Below are 22407 nucleotides of genomic sequence, written 5' to 3' on the forward strand. Positions count from 1 at the left end.
ATGGATTGAAATCAGAGTAGGTGAGCAGGGCAATAAATAATAGGTAATGTTTGCAGAGTCTCCGATAGTTCCCATCAAAATGCATATGAAATATTCATTTAATGGGTCACACTTTATTTGGATAGTCCAGTGGTGAAAATTGGTGTCCCATTAAGTGGCTTTAATGTTTCACTAAAATGTCTTGGATGTTTTAAATGCTGCTCATAATTGCGTGAGAAGTAGTCAATATATCTCTGGGCTACAGTTAAACTTGTGGCGAGGGTAAGTTCAGTAGTACAGTGTCCTGAAAGCCTGGAAGCTTTAATGCAGTAGAAATGGAAGAGGGAGAAGAGAAAAGGGTCTCTTGCAGCTCTCTCATTGGCTTTGCACTGGCCTGATTAGTATTCTATCTGCAGCGCAGGACACTGGTCTAAATTTAACCAATAAAAAATAAGGAACTGGACTCACCCTTCCAACTCTGAGAGAACAGAAACGACCAGTCTTGAACTGCTCGTACCTGCTGGAGGAGCGAAGTTTGTGGGGATTTTTTTGGCTGTTGTTGTTGTTTTGTTTTATTTTTTTGTGGTTGTGTTCTTCTGCTTTTTTGCCTCTGGCCACAATTCTGGCACTTGAGCAAAAGTCCCATGTCTGGGCTTGATTGGGTGCTTCTAATGACATGCCTCAGTGCAGCTGGCAGGGTGCTTTAGGCCCACACTTAGACCAGCACAGCCTTACTACTGTATTGCTGGGATCCAGCTCAGAGATGGCACATCAATAATACTTTAGTCTCTTCAGTTGCATGGCATTAGAAAGGCACTTTAATCAATTGTATGAATAAACATGAAAACAAACATGTACCTCAAGAGCCCTTGTATGCAGAGTTTATATTAAAATGCCTCCCTTTGTAGCTTATACAATTAAGAGTTGGCCACTCATTAAGGAATAAATAGGGATACATAGAGAAAGAAATAGTCTTGTGTCTGATATGTAATATGTCAAAGGAGCTGTGGCTTTTCTTTCTCTCTATTGTCACTCTGAAACTGTCACTAAGTGCCCTCAGAGTATAAAAGGCAGATGCTCCTACAATCACTACAGTCCACCCAATTCATTAGCCTCCAGATATCCAGCACTGATCTCAAAAACTCACTGTTCTGCTTCGTGTAATGGAAGTGGCAATAAATGGATGTCTTTGTGGGGAGCGAGAGAGAGAGAGAGTGAAAAAACAAAGAGCACGCATCTATCAATTAAATGACAGAGGGCAGAGTGTGTGTGGTGAATTAAGAGAATCCAATGGCCTATTTTTCCTCTCTCATTGGAAATCATCAACACTAAATACAGCAATAGCAGATAAAGGAAGGAAATCCAATAACGTATAAAATGGATGAAAAATACAGCCACTGGCTGTCACAAAAGTTTACAGTGGGTTTGGCATCAGAAAAATTCTCCCCTGCTTCAAAATGGAGTATCGCTGTTAATAGTTGCTTAGGCTTGTGGTGGTGCGGTCTGTGGCAGCCCGCTGGAGCACCTTTCATCAAATAGATGATATTTCTAAATTGAACTGCTTTGCCAGATTGTTTTATTTCTTTATTGTCTTCAATTTTGCGAGCACACAGCACCTCCCACAAAGTCCACCATTTTCTCCAGCAGTTCTGAAGCATGAAGCACTTCTGACAGTTATTTTGACAATGTGGTGCAAAAGGACAGTAAGAAGTGGGTGGGTGGGCTGAGTGACGATGTTGTTAGCTGTGCCAGCGCTCCTTTTTCCTCCCTTCCTTGAAGCTTGTTTTCGTCTTTAATGGCTCGATGCCCCTCAAAGAAATGATACCCGAGGCAACCTTCAATTGTTTTGCTTTTCCCTTTCTCTTTCTTTTCTGCTTTTTTTTAAAGAACATGATGAGGCTGAAATGATCTGCTTTTCTTTTTCATTTGTCAGTCCAAGACAAAGGACATGCATATTTAGAGATGTACATGAGTAGAAAATAAAATCCAATTTATAAATCTTTATGGATCAAAGGTTTTAGTATCAAGAGCATTTGAAGCAAGTCATTCTAAGATAATATGGTGGTATGCAGATTTACCTCTGCACACCTCATTGCAATGCAAAACTGTTGCAGTGCTGGAACATTTTTTATTTAACTATGCGTTTGTTTAGGGGTGTAAGGCTCGCCTGAACAACATATTTTAGTAGATACTACAGTGTTTTGATATGCTAGATGTTAACCAAAGTTTAGTTTTGTAACTTCAGGCTCTGCAACAAAGTTAGCTTTTCCTCAAGGATACTCACTGGTGTCCTAGAGTCAGAGATCAATAATGAATCCTCTGCCTCCACCAGCCTCACTGATGAAAAAAAAAACAACATATTTGAAGTAAAAGTAGCATTTATTGATCTTTGTTACCCATTTTTCTATGTTTAAGTGCATAAAAGCAAGTTTGAATTCATTACTCAGACTGCAAGCAGAGCACAGCATGTTGTGGCAGGTCACTGACCGTACGTTTGTTAGTATGTACAAATCTAAAGAGAAGCAAGGGATTTAGATATTAATCTGATCCAATCTCAACAATGACTATTAATATGCCGTATGTCGGTTTTAACACAAGTCTTAGCTATTACTCATTAGGACAACCTGTATTCAAAAACCCAAATGAAAATAGTGATGGTGTATAGATGGTTTGCTACTCCTTCCTAAGCTTAAACTCATAAATATGTATATTTCTGAGGCAGGCAGGCAGGAGTGGGTTGAGAACAGCATGAGGCTGTGTTTTGCACTGTGTATATCTAATTGCCTGACCACCAACAGTTATTGCTAGATTCAAATCCAACATTAAATGTTTCCTGAACTGTTCTCCACTTCCCAATCCAAAGCCAACCTCCCTGGAGTCCTGTGGTGATGGGGCAAGCAGCCCATCTAACTGTGGCAAAGAGAGGCCACAGTCAACCTTTAACAGTCTGTCAGTCAGGCAGGGACTGTCAGAATGAATTGCAAACCATCAAGCCCCTGCTTCCTCTCCTGCAGAATTTGGTTTCAGAACAGTTTTCCAAGTGCCAATGAAATGACTGGGCAATTAGACTGAGCAAGAGGTACTAGTGTCACCCTCCTCCAGGTATTTGGATGGGTGGCATCTGGTCAAGCAGTGGAGAGGGCGTTTGACAGAGTGCAAATTCAGTCTTCACATGAAGTTGTCAAAGCGGCAGACTTAAAAAAAAATGCTTTTAATCTTTTTTGCCGCAGGCAACAATTAGTGGCGATGGAAAGTTTTGTGTGAGATTTACATTCACAGCTATGTTATGTGCAAAGGTCATGCTGTCTCCAGCTTGTGTCAAAGTGGAGTACAGAAACACAGTTTTCAAACTAGAAGCCACTGCATGTCTCTCACTCTGTTTTATTCATCTAAAGCAATGTGACTTCCCTGATGACCACACTATTTTTCAGAACTTCAGTGACAAAAAAGTCGCAATAAATCCAAAAAAAGAGGTTTATCTTTTGTTATTAAGCTTCTATTCAACACTTTGTGTGAAGTTCTAAAACAATCATTAGGAACAGCATTGACTAAGAAATGAAGCTCTGCAAGGATGAGATCCCTTCTTTGGAAGAATCAAAGTGGCCCATCATAATGGCAACTTAGCTGTGGATACAAAGCACTGTGGGACTTGCTCCCAAGCAGAAAGAGAGGGTACATTGATCTGAGCAAAGTGGTATGATAAGAAGGGAAATTAGGTTTTCATTTACATAGGACATGTGGGGGAAGAATGGCTTTCATTCACAGGCTTGCAAAGAGTTTCCTTAATTGATTTGGGGAAGTTTTTGTGACTCAAAATGCATAATTCTGCATAAAGAGTGTACATGCTGCCTGCTTAGACTGCTGTGTGTGTTTATGCTGTGTTGTCATGTTCACAGCTGAATCTGTATTTGACCTCATAAATTTTAGGTTGGCTTTTAAACTCTATGTTATTTCTCAATGGTCACTAAGTAATCATGATTGAAAACATATGAGCGTGTTTTAAATGAGCAATTTAGATTTTAGTGTCTGTCTAATTTTCATATTAATTTCATATTTTTAAATGACAACACACATTATTATGTGTTAATAATGGTTATTTAAACATCTTGCCAACACAGAGTATAATTTAAGTGCTATTGACATATAAAAGTGAGATGCTGTTATCCCAAAACACTTACATTACATTTTTAGCATTGGTCAGTTTGTAGTTTCAAAAGACAACAATAAGAATCAATGTTTGCACATTTGGGGGGGGGGGGGGGGGGGTATAATGAGCCATTGTTTCATAATGAGCCATTGTTTGCACATATGTTTTTATATACACTCGTACATATGCAAACACTATCACATTGTTGCATATGTAATAGAAGGTTTTTCTTTAATATTAACCAGTCATCTGTAGTAGGTACACTGAGTTCAGCCCTTCCTTGCAGTAAAGTCAAAGAAAATGGGAGCAAGATTTAAATATATATATTTTTCATCTTTAGATTAATTTTTGACGAAAAAAATACATTGCCATAAATACCTACAAAAGTGCTTTTTAAATGTATCTTTTGTTTTTAATTCAAAATCCAATTTAAATAGTTATTTCAGATGTGCACTTTCCGGAAAATGATGTCCTCATTGTTTGCCGCTCCTATGCCACTCCATCACATAAAAACCCTTTTTACAAAATGAAATTACATTGTATTATATTTCTGAATAAAGACTTCCCACATTATGTTCTGCTCTCATACCTGTAAATGCAATACGTCCACTTAAAAGAAGCAAGAGACTGTCCAGATAAAAGGCTTTTTTAGTTTTTTTGTTGTAGGCATTGCCCTTGATTTTTCCCCCCCTTTCTTTATGATTCAGACATAAAGATACTGAAAACAGCGTGTGCCACCACAAATTTAGCTACTCACAGCCCATTTAATATTGCCTCCATTTAGGTCATAGCAGATGTCATTGACTAAATGTAGACCAAAGCTATTTTTGGTTGTTACAAATGACTCTGCAAAGCAATAGTGACACAAGACAGATGGATCTGATGCTTTGTAGAGGCAAAGGACTTCTGATATTCCAGCATCAGTTAAAAAAAGTTTAAAAACTACAAGCATTCAGATGGATAAAGAAAATCTTTCATTCTCCTTTATGAACCCTTTCAAATTATTTTGGGCTGACAACTGCTCTAGTCAGATCCCAGTACAGATGCAGGAATGACAGGTGTTAAATACTACCAGAATACTACCCGTTTTTTTTTTTTAAATTGTCGTGCATCTGACTGACTTGCAGCCGCAGAATTATGGGATGAACTGCTGACCCTCTGGCTCACGCAGCCCCAAGAGGAACACACTTCCCCCCTGGCCCTGTGCACACAGCCCCAGCTCTGAAAAAGAACTGTTGTCTGCAGGCCAAGAGATAAGCCTTCTCTCTGTTTGCCTCTCTGTCTTTCTCTCTCTCCCTCCTTTTCGCTCCCTGGCTTCCTCTCTCTCCTTCTCCATCGCATCTCTTGATTCTCAGTCTCTAAATGTTTTTCCTACACACACATACAGACACCAGTCTGCGACGCCCGTCGGATGCCCTGCTGTCCTATTTGTTTTGTGCTGACAAAAGCTTCCCCACTCCAACTCAACAATGGATGACCTGTGTGTCTTCACCCTCACCTGACTCTGAAAGTCCTGACGGTGGGCAAACCACTCCATCAAGCTGCCCTCTTTGCCAACACGAACAGCTGATTCTAGGAGTTGTAATTCCAGCTATGACCTTGATAGCTACTCTGGAGGTCACTATTGCAGCTCCACTCTGCTCCATTGTTCCTTCTAATCCATGTCAATGGCTTTAAAGCAATACAAGGATAGGCTCTAAACATTAGGTCAATTAGTCACATAGTTTGCCTTTTGGCAAGTCACAGATGCACACAGAATTTGTAATAAACCTCAAGCTACATATTGGGCACTATGATTTATGTGGTTGTGCCTGACAATTTTCGCTCTGTGAGGGTCATTGCAGCCATGATTAACCTTAAGTCTTTGGTCAAACACAATTTGGAAACACTTATTTCTTCACACTGGAACACACAATGTATTGATCACCACACCACATTCATTGACAACTGGAATACTAACCTACCTTTGCTCTTGTACAAAAATCATTTAGAATTTGAATAAAGCACAACAGAAATATAATTCGATGTCAAATTTGTTTGTGTGTCACTTGCCAAAACAACTACAAAATTACAATAACGTATATTTTGAAAAAGCAAATCAGTCCATATCTTATTCCATCTGAAAAGTAATTCTTAGTGTGTCAACCATATGGTATTAACCATATCATTTCCAATGGATAATGCTCACTCACCGGGAGCCACAAAACTATGAGTCATGGTTGAATTGAGGACACTGGAGCAGCATTACTTGTCAGACTCTTCAGCTCTTCCTACATGACTTACCGCATGCAGCACGCAAATGTAGATTCTGCTGATGTGAATACACTGCATGCATGTGCATTCTTGTGCCTGTTCATATGGACCAGCACATCTTGAATGATAGATTCAATAAGGACGTGACCATGGTTAATGATTACCGATGCAGGCTGTATCGAACACCAAACCGTATGGTGTGTTTTTGTGAACTGAAGAATGTGAAGGAAGTACTTCATACAGTGAAGTCAGTCAATCAAACTGTATTTATTTCAATTAAGATTGAATGTATGACCTCCAGTAAGTTTCAAATGGAAGGTTGAAGATGACCATCAATTCAATCTTTAAAATTGCTTCTTCTGTTGATCTTTATCTTTAAATTGATCATAAATCATGCAGCTGACCTTGTAGTAGTGTTGTAATTAGAGTTTCAATTAATGCTGTAAGAGTTATCCTTTGCTCTTGGACATGATACGTCAGAAAATAGTGTCCTCACTTACAATTACCAAATAGTTTTCCTATGAGGGCCTAAAATGGGATAAGCTGTATGGTTTAATGGTACAATTAAAGGTAGAATATGTAGAATGAGCAGAACAACGCCATCCTATGTCTCGAGATCGTAGTCGCAACAACCAAAAAGTAATTCCAGCAGTCGGGTTGCCAGGTCCGGTGCCGGATTTTATTTTAGCTCTAACTCTGTAAATATACCACTTTATCCACATGTCTAACCTTTTTAGGCGAGAAAGTAGCCCTTTAGATTCACAATGTGACGCTAATTTGTCCAAATAACATCTGCTTAAAGTTTTGTTCCTGCGAATTCGGAGCCACTCAAGTTAGCCGTAGCGAGTAACGCACTTCCGGTCATTTTCACAAAATAAAACACCCGTTGCCTTTTATTATTAAGAAAACCATAACGATAGAGTTGGTGCTTTCATTTTGAAAACAGGAAGCGAACATACCCTCGCTGTAACTGACTTGAAACAGAGACATTATACGCCAGTGGGAGTAGCAGCAATGTCTCTGCATGTACTGCCTAATCCTAAACACCGATTGGCTTGTGTGTGGTGTCGTCAGAAGCAGAAGAGGCTCATGGTCGTAAACATCTAGTCACGTGTACTCTGAGATGGACGCGCAGGTCAGGAAATGACGTAAACGGACCGTATATGGTTTGTTATTTGTGTTATTACATAACGTGTTGGACTAAATACATGGACATATTCAGGAAAATATTCCGGTTTTATGGAAACGGATTTCATATTTCACAAGAATGGATACTTGGCGAGCTGTACAGAAAGTCCTGAGTCATAAGATGATCGTTGTGGATAAAGGGAAGACTTTGAAGGTATGTAGGCATTATAGCTTTTCTTACTTAGCTCAGGGGCTAGTCGAGCTAATCGCTAATACTATTACGGCTGTGAGCAACCATATAAGTCGTGAGTGGTCTTGAATGAATCAGAACAATCTAAGCTTTCCAACAATGTACGGCATGAGTATATATGTTTAAGGGTTGGTGTTTAAAACATTCAGAAGACCGTGTGGCTACCTCCTAACATCCGTCCCGTCCCGTGAACGGAACAGCGTGCGTTAAGAGGTTAATGATCAAATATCAAAATCCGAATAGCGTCAGAAAGTCAACCCACTCTCCACATTTCCATTGTTACCGTTTTGATACTTCATGGTACACAAACAAATAGCATCTCATATGAAAGCTAAGACCCTGGCGAGTTCAACAGTACCACTATTATTGCGCTAAAAACTCAGTGAACCAGCAGCATACAAAGGTAAACAACCACTTATTTACAGCGACTAACAGATATTCTGTCTTACCTTCGAAGTTTTGTGATGAAAAGTTGTACTTGAGAGCAAAAAACGCTGGTTTTAGTAAGTCCAACACGACCGTGTTTGTTTACAACTCCATTTCACCCAGTGCCTGCCTACAGTAGCTGCACCGGAACAACAGACAACCCTGGCAACCCGCAATTCCGGCCGCTAAATGGCTGGTACAATGTACACAGAACGTGTCAGAACGTCATTGTCGAACTCTCAAAAAATTTTAAAAATATTAATTCAGACTAAATATTTTTTTTTTATGGAAAAGCAATACTTTCATTCTGTACCCCTCAAAACGCCCCGTGGCTGTATTATTTAAAAAAAAATATATATAGCTTTTAATAAATATTCTACATATTCAACCTTTAATTATATTGCATTGTATTCTGCTTAGTTTATTACTAGCTTTAGTTGATTAATGTTCCTTAAATACAATTCATTTTACTACCTTCTGTACATTACATGTCATAATACACCATCCATTTTGTCCACCTTATATAACTTAGAAATCTGTTATTACTTGCATTTAAATATACCTCATTATATAATACTGGTCTTATCTTTGACATATCTTTATGTTGGTGTTGCCAGACTGATGCATTGTCATATAATACATAGATATAACAACCAGCTAGAGAGGTTAATGGTAATTCCTGGTCTGTTAGCAGTTTGAGATGATTGATCAGATCATTTTTTAATAATCATACAGCCATCTGATAACAGAAACATCTTCCCACAGGCCTCCCACATGCGATCACTGACAATTGTGTTTACTGGAGCACAACAATAAGCACGTAGCCACTAATCAGTGTGCCCATGTGACACTCTGATTCACTCACAAACAGAATTTTACATTGAAATGAATTGGAATCATGTGCTCATGACAGCAGGGGATACTTATACAGAAATTTAAATACCACAGGAATACGGGGTCATTACCAGGAATCCACACAATATCATATATTGAATACTGTATAGAGTATAAGAACCATCAGTTTAATTTCCCTCTAAAATATATATGGAATGACAGGCACTGCACAATATTGGATACAGAAGACAGTCCAGAAGGTTATTAACCTTGGGAATTTGCTAATGCATGCTCATCATTAAATTCATTTTTTTCTCCATTCTGCTTTTTGCATAATTATCATTAGGGTTTTTCTCTTTAATCAGAACCTGCAGTATACGGTCCGCCGCAACTCACATCAACCTGAAGTCCCATCCCAAGTTAATATCCTTGAGATAACAACATACCAAAAAAGTCCAATTATATTTTTCACCCTCATAGACCTTGCTGTATCGCTACTTAGCATAAAAGTCAGAAATCTTAGACTTCATCATCTTGGCCGTAAACTGACAACTGCACAGGTGACTGAGCAGATGACAAAAATATTAATCACCCAAACAGTTTGTTGACATGTTCTGTCCCTGTCTGCTCTTAGCTGTGTGTCTGAATAATTATCCTGTACTCTCTGCTGTGCGTCTTTCATCTTGCCTTGCCCTGCATTAGATGCTGCGTTGTCAGGCTATTGCCAGTAACAGTGGTGGCAATCATCCATGCCGTGCCACTGGCAGAGTGTGAGCTGCCTGTGCAAGGCAACAAGAGAAAAAGGGAGGGGGAGATTCCAAAAACACAAGAAGCTGTCTTTGAAGACACTCGACATGGTTAAACTTAGTGATTTTACAACCAAGACTCAGAGATTTTAAAGTTACTGCCCTTTACTTGGAATCACAGTGCCTGGTGTGAAGCATGGACAAACACATCATTATGACAAAGGTCACTTATAATCAGCTGAGCAAAACGTTTTCTTCTTCAGAAACACGAACCGCCCCTGAATTCACACTTGAAGTATACCATTATCATGGCCAAGTTTCCCCTGTAGCCTCAACACCTCTTCCACCATCACTTCCTAACCCTAACCCTAACCCTGCTCAATGCTGGATGGGCGGATTCCCATCATCATCATCATCAACAAAATCTGACACTGCCAGTAACATTTGTCAGCCAAAACTACATACAAAATGAAGAAATGTTGCAAATGAGAGTAAAAATACCAAAGCATAGAAAACAATAGAAGCGTAGCCAAAAGTCGTATTTAACATTTATTCACCTTACTTCCTGCATGCAAAGATAGAGATGCTTCCTGAGTGAACAGGTGTTATTCCTTAATGCAGCCCTCTGTGTCACTTCTTTTGGCTTGTTTCAGTGTAAATGATAACATTTCATAGTTCATGGGTTAAGTACAGTTGTCCATGATGCATTGTTGCAGAATTCACCGTTTTCTTAACTAGGTCTGCAAAAGTTAAGTGGACACATTATGGCAGGGTAATGTCCATACCAAAAACTCTAAATTACTAAAAGCCTGTGAAAAAAAGATTCATATCGTATGTATGTATTTCTAAATTGAACATTAATGACTAAACAACAACAATTAAAGTTTGGAAAAATACAATAAAATATATTATATTATTATGTAATTATATTTTTATATATATTTAGATTGTATATTTATTGACAGTTTAACACTGCACATCTCATTGTATCAAAGCTAATTGTTTGACTTTGGTTTGATGGGATTTAACTGACCGCAATGTGTGAAATTAACATTTTGTTTCACCTGCCAAAGGGACATGTGGATGTAAAGAAAATGACACCGACTGGCAACAGAAACAAACAACCACCAACTGTCATCACATTTTGATTCAGGTGTTGATAAATCATGATTGATATGTGATGTCATTCCCAACAGAGCCCCACCAAAAACAAAACAAATACAGAAATATTTCAAGTAAAATAACCTAAAAAGTTGTAACTTTCACACAATTTATGTGTTCCCGTTGGACCCAATTGCTCATAATAAGACACTAAAAAAAAGAGAATGGGTTTCCATGGACTTTAAGGTCAAAAGACTTATTGTAGAGTTGTCTATCGTGAAATCTAAATGTTAATTTGAATAATAAGTGAAAACAAAAATACCTGATTCATTCAATAAGACAGGTTCAGCTCAGGACCACAATATAGAATAACTATGACACCTATGACTTGGACCATGCTCAGACACCCTGCTTAAATATTCAGACAGACAAAGTGAGGTAATTAATGACATTTAAATGTTAAATGGATGTCTATCTAGTTGGCATTAATTAGGTGGATTAGAAACAAATCCCAGTAAGAGAATCTAATGTTTTGGCATTTCTAGAGTCTTGGCAAGTCATGGCAAGGTGCATTATCTCTATTAGTCTATTATTCCCAACAGAAATGTGTGATCTTGCAGTCACAATAATTAGTTGAATGCAAATTTGACACCTGAATGACTGCAAATTTAGCTAACCCCTAGAGGTGCCAGCACTTGCAATTGTGTCTATTTCTTGCAGTATTTCATGAATTGTGAACAGCTGTTTTGAGCCAAGGCAAAACAAAATGAAACATTGCCCTCAAAATACCACTCTTACATGCAAATACATTCATACACACTGAGAATTTATTTCCCTGAAGTTGTCTTGTATGGCAGGCTGTACATCGTCCTAAACAAGCCCTGCACATTTAAATTTCCACAAACCATTTTAACCCTAAAACCTTAAATCTAAGAATTATTTAGAGCTCCTTAGGAACTCGGGCTGAGAGGCTTAAATCAGGGCAAAATATCCTTGAAAAACAGTCAACTTACTGGATAACACTTGGAAAGATGAACATTTTGGCATCAGAAAGCACAAACTTGGAGGAAAAGGAGTTGAGATGATTTTAACAGTATAAAAGCATATGGATGTTCGTCTGTAACATTTAACTTAGTTGCTGATTGAAATTTAAATTAAGAATTTAAACCAGTTTTATTTACAGTAATTCCTTTCTGAGCATCTGTTGCAAATTGGTACCGTATGGCTGTCTAAAGAACACCACAGCTGCTCTAAATTGAGCCAGTAAAATAAACAATTTATTATTAGTGTTTATGATAGCAACTTTACTGAAACTACGTAAATTCCTTGTTTCACGGAAGAATCATTGCATTGTTCTAACGTTATTGCTGTATGTTAATCTTTAACAATTTTTGCAGAGTTGCATTCATCCAAATTCTGCCATAGAAAATAAAGTGAGGCATCATTCTCTGTAACTGTGCACTATTGCACTTTAAAAATTAAAGTCTAGTATAAAATGCAAGGTTAAAAATGTGAAAATGTAACTATAAAAAATCCCAAACATGCAAGCTCTTACTGTGCACATACTGCTATAATGTCATGTGTGTAACGCTATTTTAGCAGCAATGCAGATGAGATCATTAAAAAAGTTTGCAATGTAGAAAAAATAAATAAATCTCCGTTTTAGCTGTCTGAAAACCAACAGAATCCATAAACAGTATGTCTAAAGTGAAGACAGAACAACCTAGCAGATGTGCCAAAATTTATAGTCCCTTAAAATGAGTTTTTGGTGGCAGTGTGTCCTTATTTGTCCTCTGTGTGTGCTGTTTGGCCACTACACAAAGAAATTATACTTGAGGAAATGGGTTAGTAATAAATTACCAGAGTCTGCACTAACTTTGACAACTTGCTTGAAGAATCATTGGACATTTGTGTTTTGAGATATACTCAGCACCAATATACATTCTAAGTAAGGTAAACAGGAGGCACATTTTAACTCTTCATAATATCATGAAAGGTTTTATGAAACGCTTCACACACTCTACACTCTAACCATAAATACACCCTATACTAAATGACAAAGACTTGTACAACTGTACACTAGTTCTACAAGTTGCCAGGGTGTATGCTAATTATTGTAATTACATTGTATCACTGACAAATGTTCTATCACTGACTTGAATACAGAATAATACAGTTCTGTAGCAGGTTTCTGTTTAATTAGATTGACTGTGAGCTGTTACAATAGGGTGGTATGTCAAAATGTAGTATTTTCAACTGCTCTGGCATTATATAATAAAGGGCTTTGTTGAAGAACCTTTATATGATACAAAAAGACTTCAAACTCTTCTTACTACCCTTGTAGCTGCTAACATTACCTAGCAAGTCAAGAAGCCACACACCATTCTGTTATCCATATAAATGATGAAATCAATAGAGAAATAGTAGATATTATAATATTACTTTGAAATTAACTAGCATATTATTATTATTATTATTATTATTATTATTATTATATTATTTTCATATCTTTGTCACAAATGTGCTACATATTTGTCAATTTCTGTTTAGATATATACAGCAGTTCAGTAATATAATCCTTATAAGAGAAGCCCTACTTTTAACTCCTTCACCCCACTTTTCAACATTACAGATGTGATGCCTGAATTAGAGCCACAGAAGTGAATCATTGTCTTATAAGTTGTCACACTTGTCACATTCTTCACATTATCATCATTATTGCTTTGACATGGTTCAGATGTCTTAGATGCGGTGTATTCATAGCATTAACAAGTTACTGTGTTGGTCAGTATGTTTCTTTTCCTGTAAAGCACTTTGTGACTCATGTCTGTGAAAAGCGCTATATAACTATATTTTCTTCTTCTTCTTCTTCTTCTTCTTCTTCTTCTTCTTCTTCTTCTTCTTCTTCTTCTTCTTCTTCTTCTTCTTCTTCATATCACCAAGGAGCCACCAGTATCTGTGAGCACCTGCTTAATATTACATGTCAGGATGAACATACTATTTGCATAAACTTGAAAGCTTTTTTAGGGGGGGGGGGGGGGGGTACAGATGTTTGAGTGTGTGCCATCTCAGTTCAACTATTGCGGCTGGTTAACACTGAACAATCTCATTTGAAACTGGGTTGATTTATGATGCATCACAGACTACAGCTAAAAATAAAAGGAAGTACAAAAAAAGCCTCCTGATGATCCCTCAGTATAACACAGTTCCAAAGATTGTAGCTAGATTAAGCTGCTACACTGGTGAGTGGGTTGGCACGCGCTGCCTGAACACTTTCACAGGCTACAGGAAAGGAGGAAAATATAGCAGCTTTTCAAAATCAGATCTGTCTCTTACATGTTATTTGTACTCCGATTAAAAATGTGAGTCTGCACCTGGTAAAAGAGACAGTCTGATGGCCTAATGGAGAGCAAGATGCCCCTGCGTGTACAGTATGCTTTGACACAATGAAATGATGTAGCTATTCTTGGAGGCTGCTTGTGCACTTCGATGGATGCCATTTTTCACACCATTAACTACAGCCTACTGGTTTTATTCACAGCACAGAGATAGGCCAAAACAATCCTAAACACGCCCAAGAACGAGCACAATTGCAACAATTGATCTAAGCTGTTCCACCCAGTCTGTCGCAATTCTGTGCAGCAGGAGAAACCATTATCTCCATCCACCCTTCATCTCTCTCTTTTTCTCTCTTGCACACATTCTCTGTCTTCCTTTGCTTTGCCTTTAACTCTCTTTTTCATCCTATTCAGCTCCATCCTTGCCTAGGGACAAGCAAAAGGGTTTGTGGCTGAATCACAAGTACAAACATGCATGGTAAAATGTTCACAGTTTTATCTGTAACTAGCCCAAAGTAGGCGTGTTAGTTGATAAAAATCAATGAGCATGACGAGCGCAATTTTTGGAGTGTTTGCCTCAGCAGAGGTCTAACCTAAAGCCCTCATTACAGTCTATGCTGAGTGCAGGGTTCGCGCAGAGAGGCAGAGCTCAAAGGGCCAGCTAATCCAGTGGGTCTTACAGGCATGATGGGCTAGTCAATATGCTGGGGCTGCATCCTAAAGAAGCTGGAGCTCCACAGCAGAGCCAGGTAAAAGAGGCTCAGGGGAATGCTTTGCGTGGTGCAGTTTTATTCTCTCCACAGCTCTCAAGGTTAGATGCCGCTAAAGTCTTAACCCATTGTTTACTGCTGCTCCCTCCCTACTTAGATCCTGCTCTCCTTTTAGTCCCCTCTCCAACTCTTTAACTCGTCAAAAGTGCTTACGTTTTTAATATGGGGATCTATGACTTAAATATGATTCGAATATTGTTATTACTGCAAGCTGCACAAGATATATAAATATCCCCTCTTTTCATTAAAGCAGAGATGGGTTATATTTGTATCGGCTTATCCGTTAGTCAGTCGGGTCACCATGATGGATTTGAACTGGAAAACATGAGCCATGACCTGAGAGCCTAACTCAAATCCCGAAGCAGTATTCTCATCAGTCCTGAGAATAATTGAGCATCTGATTCATTCCAAGAATGGACAAATTTATGTAGAGCTCAGCTAAAGGCTGCAACACAGGTGAGGAGATGGTAGGGTGTTTTGTATTCAGCGAAGAATAGATAAGGCTTGGGGTACCTTGTTCTTGTTGTTTTCCCGAGCAAAGAGAACTCCGCTGGAGGCACGCCACCAAGTTTAATTTAGGAATTTAATTTTCACACACAAAAGAGGTCAGGCAAGGAGGAACAAATTGACAGACACAGCAGGCAGGTACTTGTCATTTCTTCCAAATGGCTTTTAATGAGAAGAAACCCTTTGGCCCAGGTATGTCAGGTTGAAGGGTACTTTCCTCTGTGAGTGGCTGCGCTAAGCGTTAAGCTTCGCCCACTGAGTGTTGTTGGCCTGCAAGGACAGCTTGTCGGCATGTTCACAGGTTGGCGACTCCATGGGCCAAACACTGCCTTAATCTGAAGGTAATGGATTCAGTGGAAAACAGGCTGGGCCATCCTCACTGGAGATCACTGGGCTGTAGTCAGATGGGCTGTAAACCCACATCACTGACAGCCAAGTGGAAATGGTTGCTTTGTGGGAAATGATCCACTAGTACACAGCTTTGTGACTGATTGCAATTTCTGATTGTAGATATTAATTTGGACAAACAGAAAGTACCACTATCTCTTGCCAAGTGAAATTTTTCATATCGAGTCATATTTAATAGCTGGATTAATTCTATTTGTATTTATACTGCATTTATTTTAGTATGTTTTGTGAAGTGCACTTGTTCTTACCTAAATCTATTATGTTATCCCCATATTTAAATATTATCTCATCTCCTCGCACCCCTCCTCTCTCTGTGATGGTCAGTTTTTTCACTCCTCCTTTAAGTGAAGCTGTTTGAAAGACTATAAACACATCTGATTTCCAATGTGGTTGGGCAGCACGTTGTAAGAACCAGTTCTGAGTGACCATAAATCATCATAAAACAGCTGTCAGCAGGTGTCCTGACTCATAGCACTAAACAGAAAGGTTGTTTTCCTTTTCCACTGCAGTGCAACTTAACTGTTTCAGTAATAGTTATGGTCAATTAGCCATTGCTGGATGGATACAGTACACCTGATTTTCTCTGCTGTACCGAAAACATACTAAACTGTGACCTTAAAACCAATTTACATATCAAACTGTGAATTGTGTGTACAGTTTCACTCTGTTATACACTATCGTCATACATCTTGAGTAAAAGTGGTAGTGTTTCCAAGAGTGTCCCTCATGGTTAAATGTTTAAGTGTTCATGGTAGGTAGTTTTATGCTCTCTGCCCTGCTCGGCAGCAGCAGCAGCAGCAGCAGCAGCATGGAAAACACAGAGTGAGGAGAGGATATGGCCCCTGCAGAAAAAAACCCTTTGATTTTGGTGTTGGTCTCCCTTGGGCTGCCTCTGGGTTTGGAACAGATTTGGTTCAGTGCTGAGTGCTGTAGCCTCAGCCGAGAGTGACTGTGGTTCCCCCCTCAACATGGATGTGTCATAGCCGGTTTCAGTCTTGATAAGGAGACACCGCTGGTTGGTTGGCTGGCTGGCTGGCTGACTGACTGACTGACTGGCTAACAGGCTGACTTATCTAGGGCCAGCTGTTTGGATACCTCTCCCTCAGTAGCAGGCTTTAAACAATGCAGCATTTAAGCATGCCTCAGACATGAAAGAGCGCCACATGGTTGTCTTTCTAATCAGATCGTTTACATAGCAGTTCTCTTTGACAGACTCCATTTTAGCACAAATGCCTTGATTTGACAGCCGGGCCAATGGGATCAGCAGCTGGTGAATAAAAATTGAATAGACCACCCCATTTGTGCTACTGTGTCTGCCATGGTGCCCAAGGATGACTGTGTAACTTGAAAGTACTCCTGAATATTTAGTGGATGATGGAGCATGTAGAGTGCAAAGTTGAGTGTGAGGAACACCTGAGCGCAATGGTTGATAGAACTGCTCTTTCTGCTACTCACAAGTTAAAACACAATGAGGTAGCTCAAAAGCATGCAAGAACACACTCTCCAAAATCCAGTATACAATTATAAACATGTACAGTGGCCAGTCTTAAAATATAATAATAATAATAATAATAATAATATAATAATAATAATAAAGCTGTTACTCATCACTATATCCCTAAAAAACTGACATTTGCAGGACAGTGTTTTCCTGTTGTCTCCCTCTGTCTTCAGGCCTGTAGCTAAGTAGAAACAGTGAGCCAGACTCCAGCATTATGATGAGGATGTGCTGATAACTACCACAAGCTCTCCATTGGCTGACTAATAGAGGCTAGTGTTGTGAATGTGCTGTACTCTGCTGTTGATAATTGCTCTTTGTCTAGCTTATATTCGCTCCTCTCATTCGGAGCTTTATTCTACGAGTCCTGATTGTCTTCCAGTGTTCATTTGTCTTGAACCGAGCACAGACGTGCCGCATCGTCTGCTCCTTGTATGATTCTGCATAATAAGTACATCCACATAATAACAGTCCATCATCCCTGTTTAGTTTCATATTAAGATGTGAAACTCACTGCCAACCCCTTCCCCCCCAATCCATGCCACTGCCTCTTCTCCTGTCACAAATTTTTCCTTCAGCGCTTCATTAAATTCTTTCAATTTCCCACTCTGTATCTCTCTAATAACCAACATGAGTGCACTCTTACATTTCCTTAGTTGCCTCACCTTTTTTAGTGAAATTCCATTTTAGCAAAAAGGAACAGCACAACATTTGAAATTTCAGAGGGTGTTTTAAATTCTGTTGGGTGCCATTTCTTACTTGTTTATCCTCAGAATTGTACGTCCAAGGTTGACATGGTGCCTAAATGAATTATTTCCTCTAGAGTTGCCACTCCTGCCAGTAGTATTATTACAAATGGAATACTTTATCAGTATATTACCTTCCGATGACCTTCCTTTATATCCTTCTCATTTTACCTGTCATGAAGCCTGTAATAGGATTCACAACTAAGACAGGCTGCATTTGACTGTAATAGGCTTTTGAAAGGAGCAATCTTGAAAAACTCATGCTCTGTGTGTTTTTGTTATTTTTCTTTGACATGAGATTTAGTTGCTGACAGCATGGTGCAGTGAGGATAGGCGGCAGTGAAACTTTACATACTTCAATTTTAAATGTTTTTTTGTATACTAATATAGATTATATTTGTTTTGGTATAATGAAGTCAATTCATACTTTGAGAGATGGCTTCTCATTTGATATGTTTTTTAATCTGTAACCTTGTGGGTAGGTAATTGTGTAGTATGGGTTTGCCAAGATGTCTGTTGATTAGAATTTCAAATGAGAAAAGATGAATTTAGGTGTCAACAGTTTCTATATTGTAAGTGACATTATTGGCTGCTATATTAGTTCTATGGAATGTAGATTAATGCAGTTACCACAGTACCAGATAAGATACATAATCAGCTTTAACATACCCTGGGACCAGAGTACCAGGAAGGAAAAACAATAGACATTAAAAAACAATGCTGTATGCTGTGAGGAGTTGAAAGAAGCCTCACATCATTGAATAGTAGTTTCCTTAATAATACTTTTAAATTCAAGATTCATCATTGCTCATGTCTCATGTTCTCTCAAAATGACTGACTGCATAATGTGAGATTATTGAAGCCAAATTGTTGCTATGTCTTAAGAAACAATGAGGAATTACACAGAATCAAACCACAGACATTATGGTTATATGGCATACATGCATCTTAACCATCAGGCTACCAGGGCACGCCAGTGATTAAAGTTTAATGGCAGATATCTCAGTAGGTTCACCACAGGGTCCGATTAGACTGCAGTGAGTGTTCCCGGTAGATATGCAAACTCTGGTAAAATGATATTTTTGGCAGCATTCAGGAAGTGAGTTGGGCTCACGTCCTCTAGGGAAGGGATGTTTAGCAATGAGGATGATGAATTCTGGCAGACAAGAAAGTAAGACCCATGGGTGACCCCTTTTTTCAGACTCCTGAGCCTTTAAGAGGAAAGCAAGTTACTTTGGGGTAGAGTGGGTCCATGCAAAGGACAATTATTATTGTTTTCATTGTGTGTCTTCCTTTTTAGTCTATACCATCTTTATAAACACATTCAGTTTATTACCTTATTACTGATGCTTATTTATATATATAGTCATATAAAGGCATTGGGGATATATCATTCTCATGTTTTAAGTCAATTGGACATCCCCCTCTATGCTAAACAACAGCTTGAGATGCCTTCTTCTGGACTTCTCACAAGCCTAGATAGTCTATAATATTAATTTAAAATGTTTTCTGTGTCACTCACTTTTGAGCATGTACAGTAGATGTGAGATTCCCTTTGGGCTGTGTTATAGTTTTCCATGTGGCTGCAAAATACTTATGAAATAAACAACTACAACGTTTTAAATCTCATAATGGAATTATTCACTGCAGTAAAAAATCTGCATCCATTTGAATTATTTCTGCATAAAGCTATGAAGACCAGACAGTTGACACTTGACTAGAAAATTTCTATTAATGTAGAGGTATGTACTAAATGTTTTAAATGAGCACTGCAATATACAATATATGCACCTTTGAGGCAACAGACAAAGCATCTATTTTGGCAGATTGTATTGCAGTGTGACTAATCAGTGGTTGGAATGAGGTGTTTTAATCACTTTTTGGATTCAGCTCTTGACCAACTGGCTGTGTGCATCTAGTGGACGATGAGACTGCACTGTGTAAAGTAACAGACCAGTAGTATCTTCATTTCTGAGCAGCGATGTGATTTGGAGTGTCAGCTTTAACTCCTGAGAGCACTGCAGTATCTCCAGTTCCCCAAAGACCTTGTGGGTGATAATCAGTCATTACTGCATCTTCACTGAGTTATTTATTTCACTACATCCACATGGCAATTCATCATTTATTTATGTGACAGTTGTTATCTATTATGTTGTTCCTTTCATGTGGCCAAGAATGAGATATTTTATGGAACATTAGGCTTCCATGCATCTGATGGTGCTACACTGATTCTGTTTCTTCATCTCCCTTTGATACAATACAGTCTGCAATCTCGCAGGTCAGTTAATTGCAGGATATTGATACAAGCATTATGAGTGCCACTGCAGCTAATATGATTCCTGGCCATTTCAGTATGTGGGATTGTGCTCTCCCAATAAAAAATGACATTTGAGCCACTGTGCAGAGCCCCCTGTAATGGGGTCTGGGATAAGAATGGTAATATGCGTTGGAGCTGGCAGAAGCACAGGCTGTGTTTTTGTTTATAAATAGCTCCAGCCAGCATTATTCCACTTGCAGTTGTCCCATAATCATCAATCACTCCCGCGCACGGGTCGGCTTCTCCTTCTCACCAGAGAGAAGGTGCACTCTGAGCTGTGCCCTTCCACCTCCAACTGTGCAAGTACATAAAGTAGAGCGTGGTGAGTGGGACAGAGCTGGGAGTCAGAGGGGGGGGGGGGGGGGGGTGTTGTGATGGAGTGAGTTATGGCAGCTTCGCCACGGCTGTTTAAAACCCTCCTCCTCCTTCAGGTCATTACATGTACCAACATCCACCATTTCACTTCCTCACCACCTTTAAAAACACACATATACACTTGCTCCACATCCCTGATCAGAAGCAGGTGGGAGACTTATCATGGGATGCGCATGGAGGATGTGGGATGGTTAGACACAACTGTTTGCTCTTGGTTTCATTTGTCTCTGTCTCGCTATCTGCCTTTATCTCTTTCTTTTGGAGGAGCTTTGCCATAAGAGCTTGTAGCTTTGAGGACACTGCAGGGGGAAAATCCCAATGAGATGATGAGGGCCATTTTATATTCACACACAAACAAAGTACTCCGATTATCGCCCATCACACGCATATTTTTCTTATCAAACATTATTTTAGCCCAAATATTTGTATAGATAACACACGCACACATACATTTTCTTTCTTTCTTTTCTCTTGTTCAAACAAACTGCACACACACACATACACTCACACACACACACACGCAGACACACACAGATTCCCAGCGTTACCATGGCAGTTTCAAAAATACAGTAGGAATCCAGCTGATCCTTAACAAAATGGTTATATAACTATTGCAGTGCTAAGTCTTGTATCTTATTCAAGCCTGCCTCTGTGTATCCTTTCAGCCTGGCTGTGCTGCTTTTCAACAGCCCTTCACATTGACTGTACCTCCCACAAGACACCACTGAACACATGAAGGACATTTGTATTGCCGAATGTTTGATTGGAAAAGGAAGACAGCCTCATTGCCATTGTAATCAACAATATCCTCCTGCTACAATAACGAAAAAAAAGTGAGATCTCATCGCTTTCAAATCTTAATCAAAATCTCCATGCTGTGAAAAGAATGTTACACTTAATTGCATCCTTTTTCAGATGCACATAAATCCTCAAAAACCTGATCTGTGTATGCTGAGTTTGAACCTCACCTCCCGGAGTTCCTTGGCCACATCCTTGAGCTCTTTGAGAATTCCGTCCAGCTGGTCGATCACCATCTTCATGTGGCTGCGGATGCGTTCTCTCGGGCTGGGGGTCTCAGAGGTGTCCCGGGCCGGAGCTCTGCTGAGGGACATCCTTTACAGGGCGACGTGGGGCCAATGGCCAACAGGCTGAGGGCGTGGGGGAGCCGAGTCGGGGTCCATGTCTTTGGCTACAAGGAGCCTCAGTGCTACTGATCCGAACAGGGGCCCCGGCCACGCAGGGAGACCTCAACATCTTAAAAGCACCTTGGCAGCCAAAACACCTTGCCTCGCCCGCACACTCGGCACAGGGTCACACTCGGACATCCATGCCTTCTGGTAGATGGGTCCAAAAACGAAGAGAAAATGAGCATGAGAAAAGTCAAACGCAGTAAATCCATGAAAAGGAAAGAGGCAAAATACATGGGCTAAAGCTGGAATGAAACTCTTACATAATCGTGTTGAGCCAACTCATCTCATGTGTCAGTGTGTATGTTTGAAATTGTTCCCGAGGAGATGCTATTTAAAACGCCTGTCTATACTTGTCCTGCACAATCTTGATTACTTGTGAAAGACACAGTAACAT

At 39.4% G+C, this 22407-nt stretch overlaps 1 protein-coding gene across 1 annotated transcript in view; it reads right to left on the minus strand.

Moving 5' to 3' along the window:
• Positions 1–21878, minus strand: part of insyn1 (inhibitory synaptic factor 1) — a 42873-nt gene extending 20995 nt beyond the window's left edge. Inside the window, exon 1 of the mRNA XM_053337623.1 lies at positions 21792–21878. Within this exon, the coding sequence (XP_053193598.1) occupies positions 21792–21863 (72 nt within the window). The 5' untranslated portion in view covers positions 21864–21878. The remainder of the gene's footprint in view (positions 1–21791) is intronic.
• Positions 21879–22407: the final 529 nt, after the last annotated feature.

This window comes from Scomber japonicus, chromosome 1 (genome assembly GCF_027409825.1).
Source record: "Scomber japonicus isolate fScoJap1 chromosome 1, fScoJap1.pri, whole genome shotgun sequence".
NCBI lineage: Eukaryota > Metazoa > Chordata > Actinopteri > Scombriformes > Scombridae > Scomber > Scomber japonicus.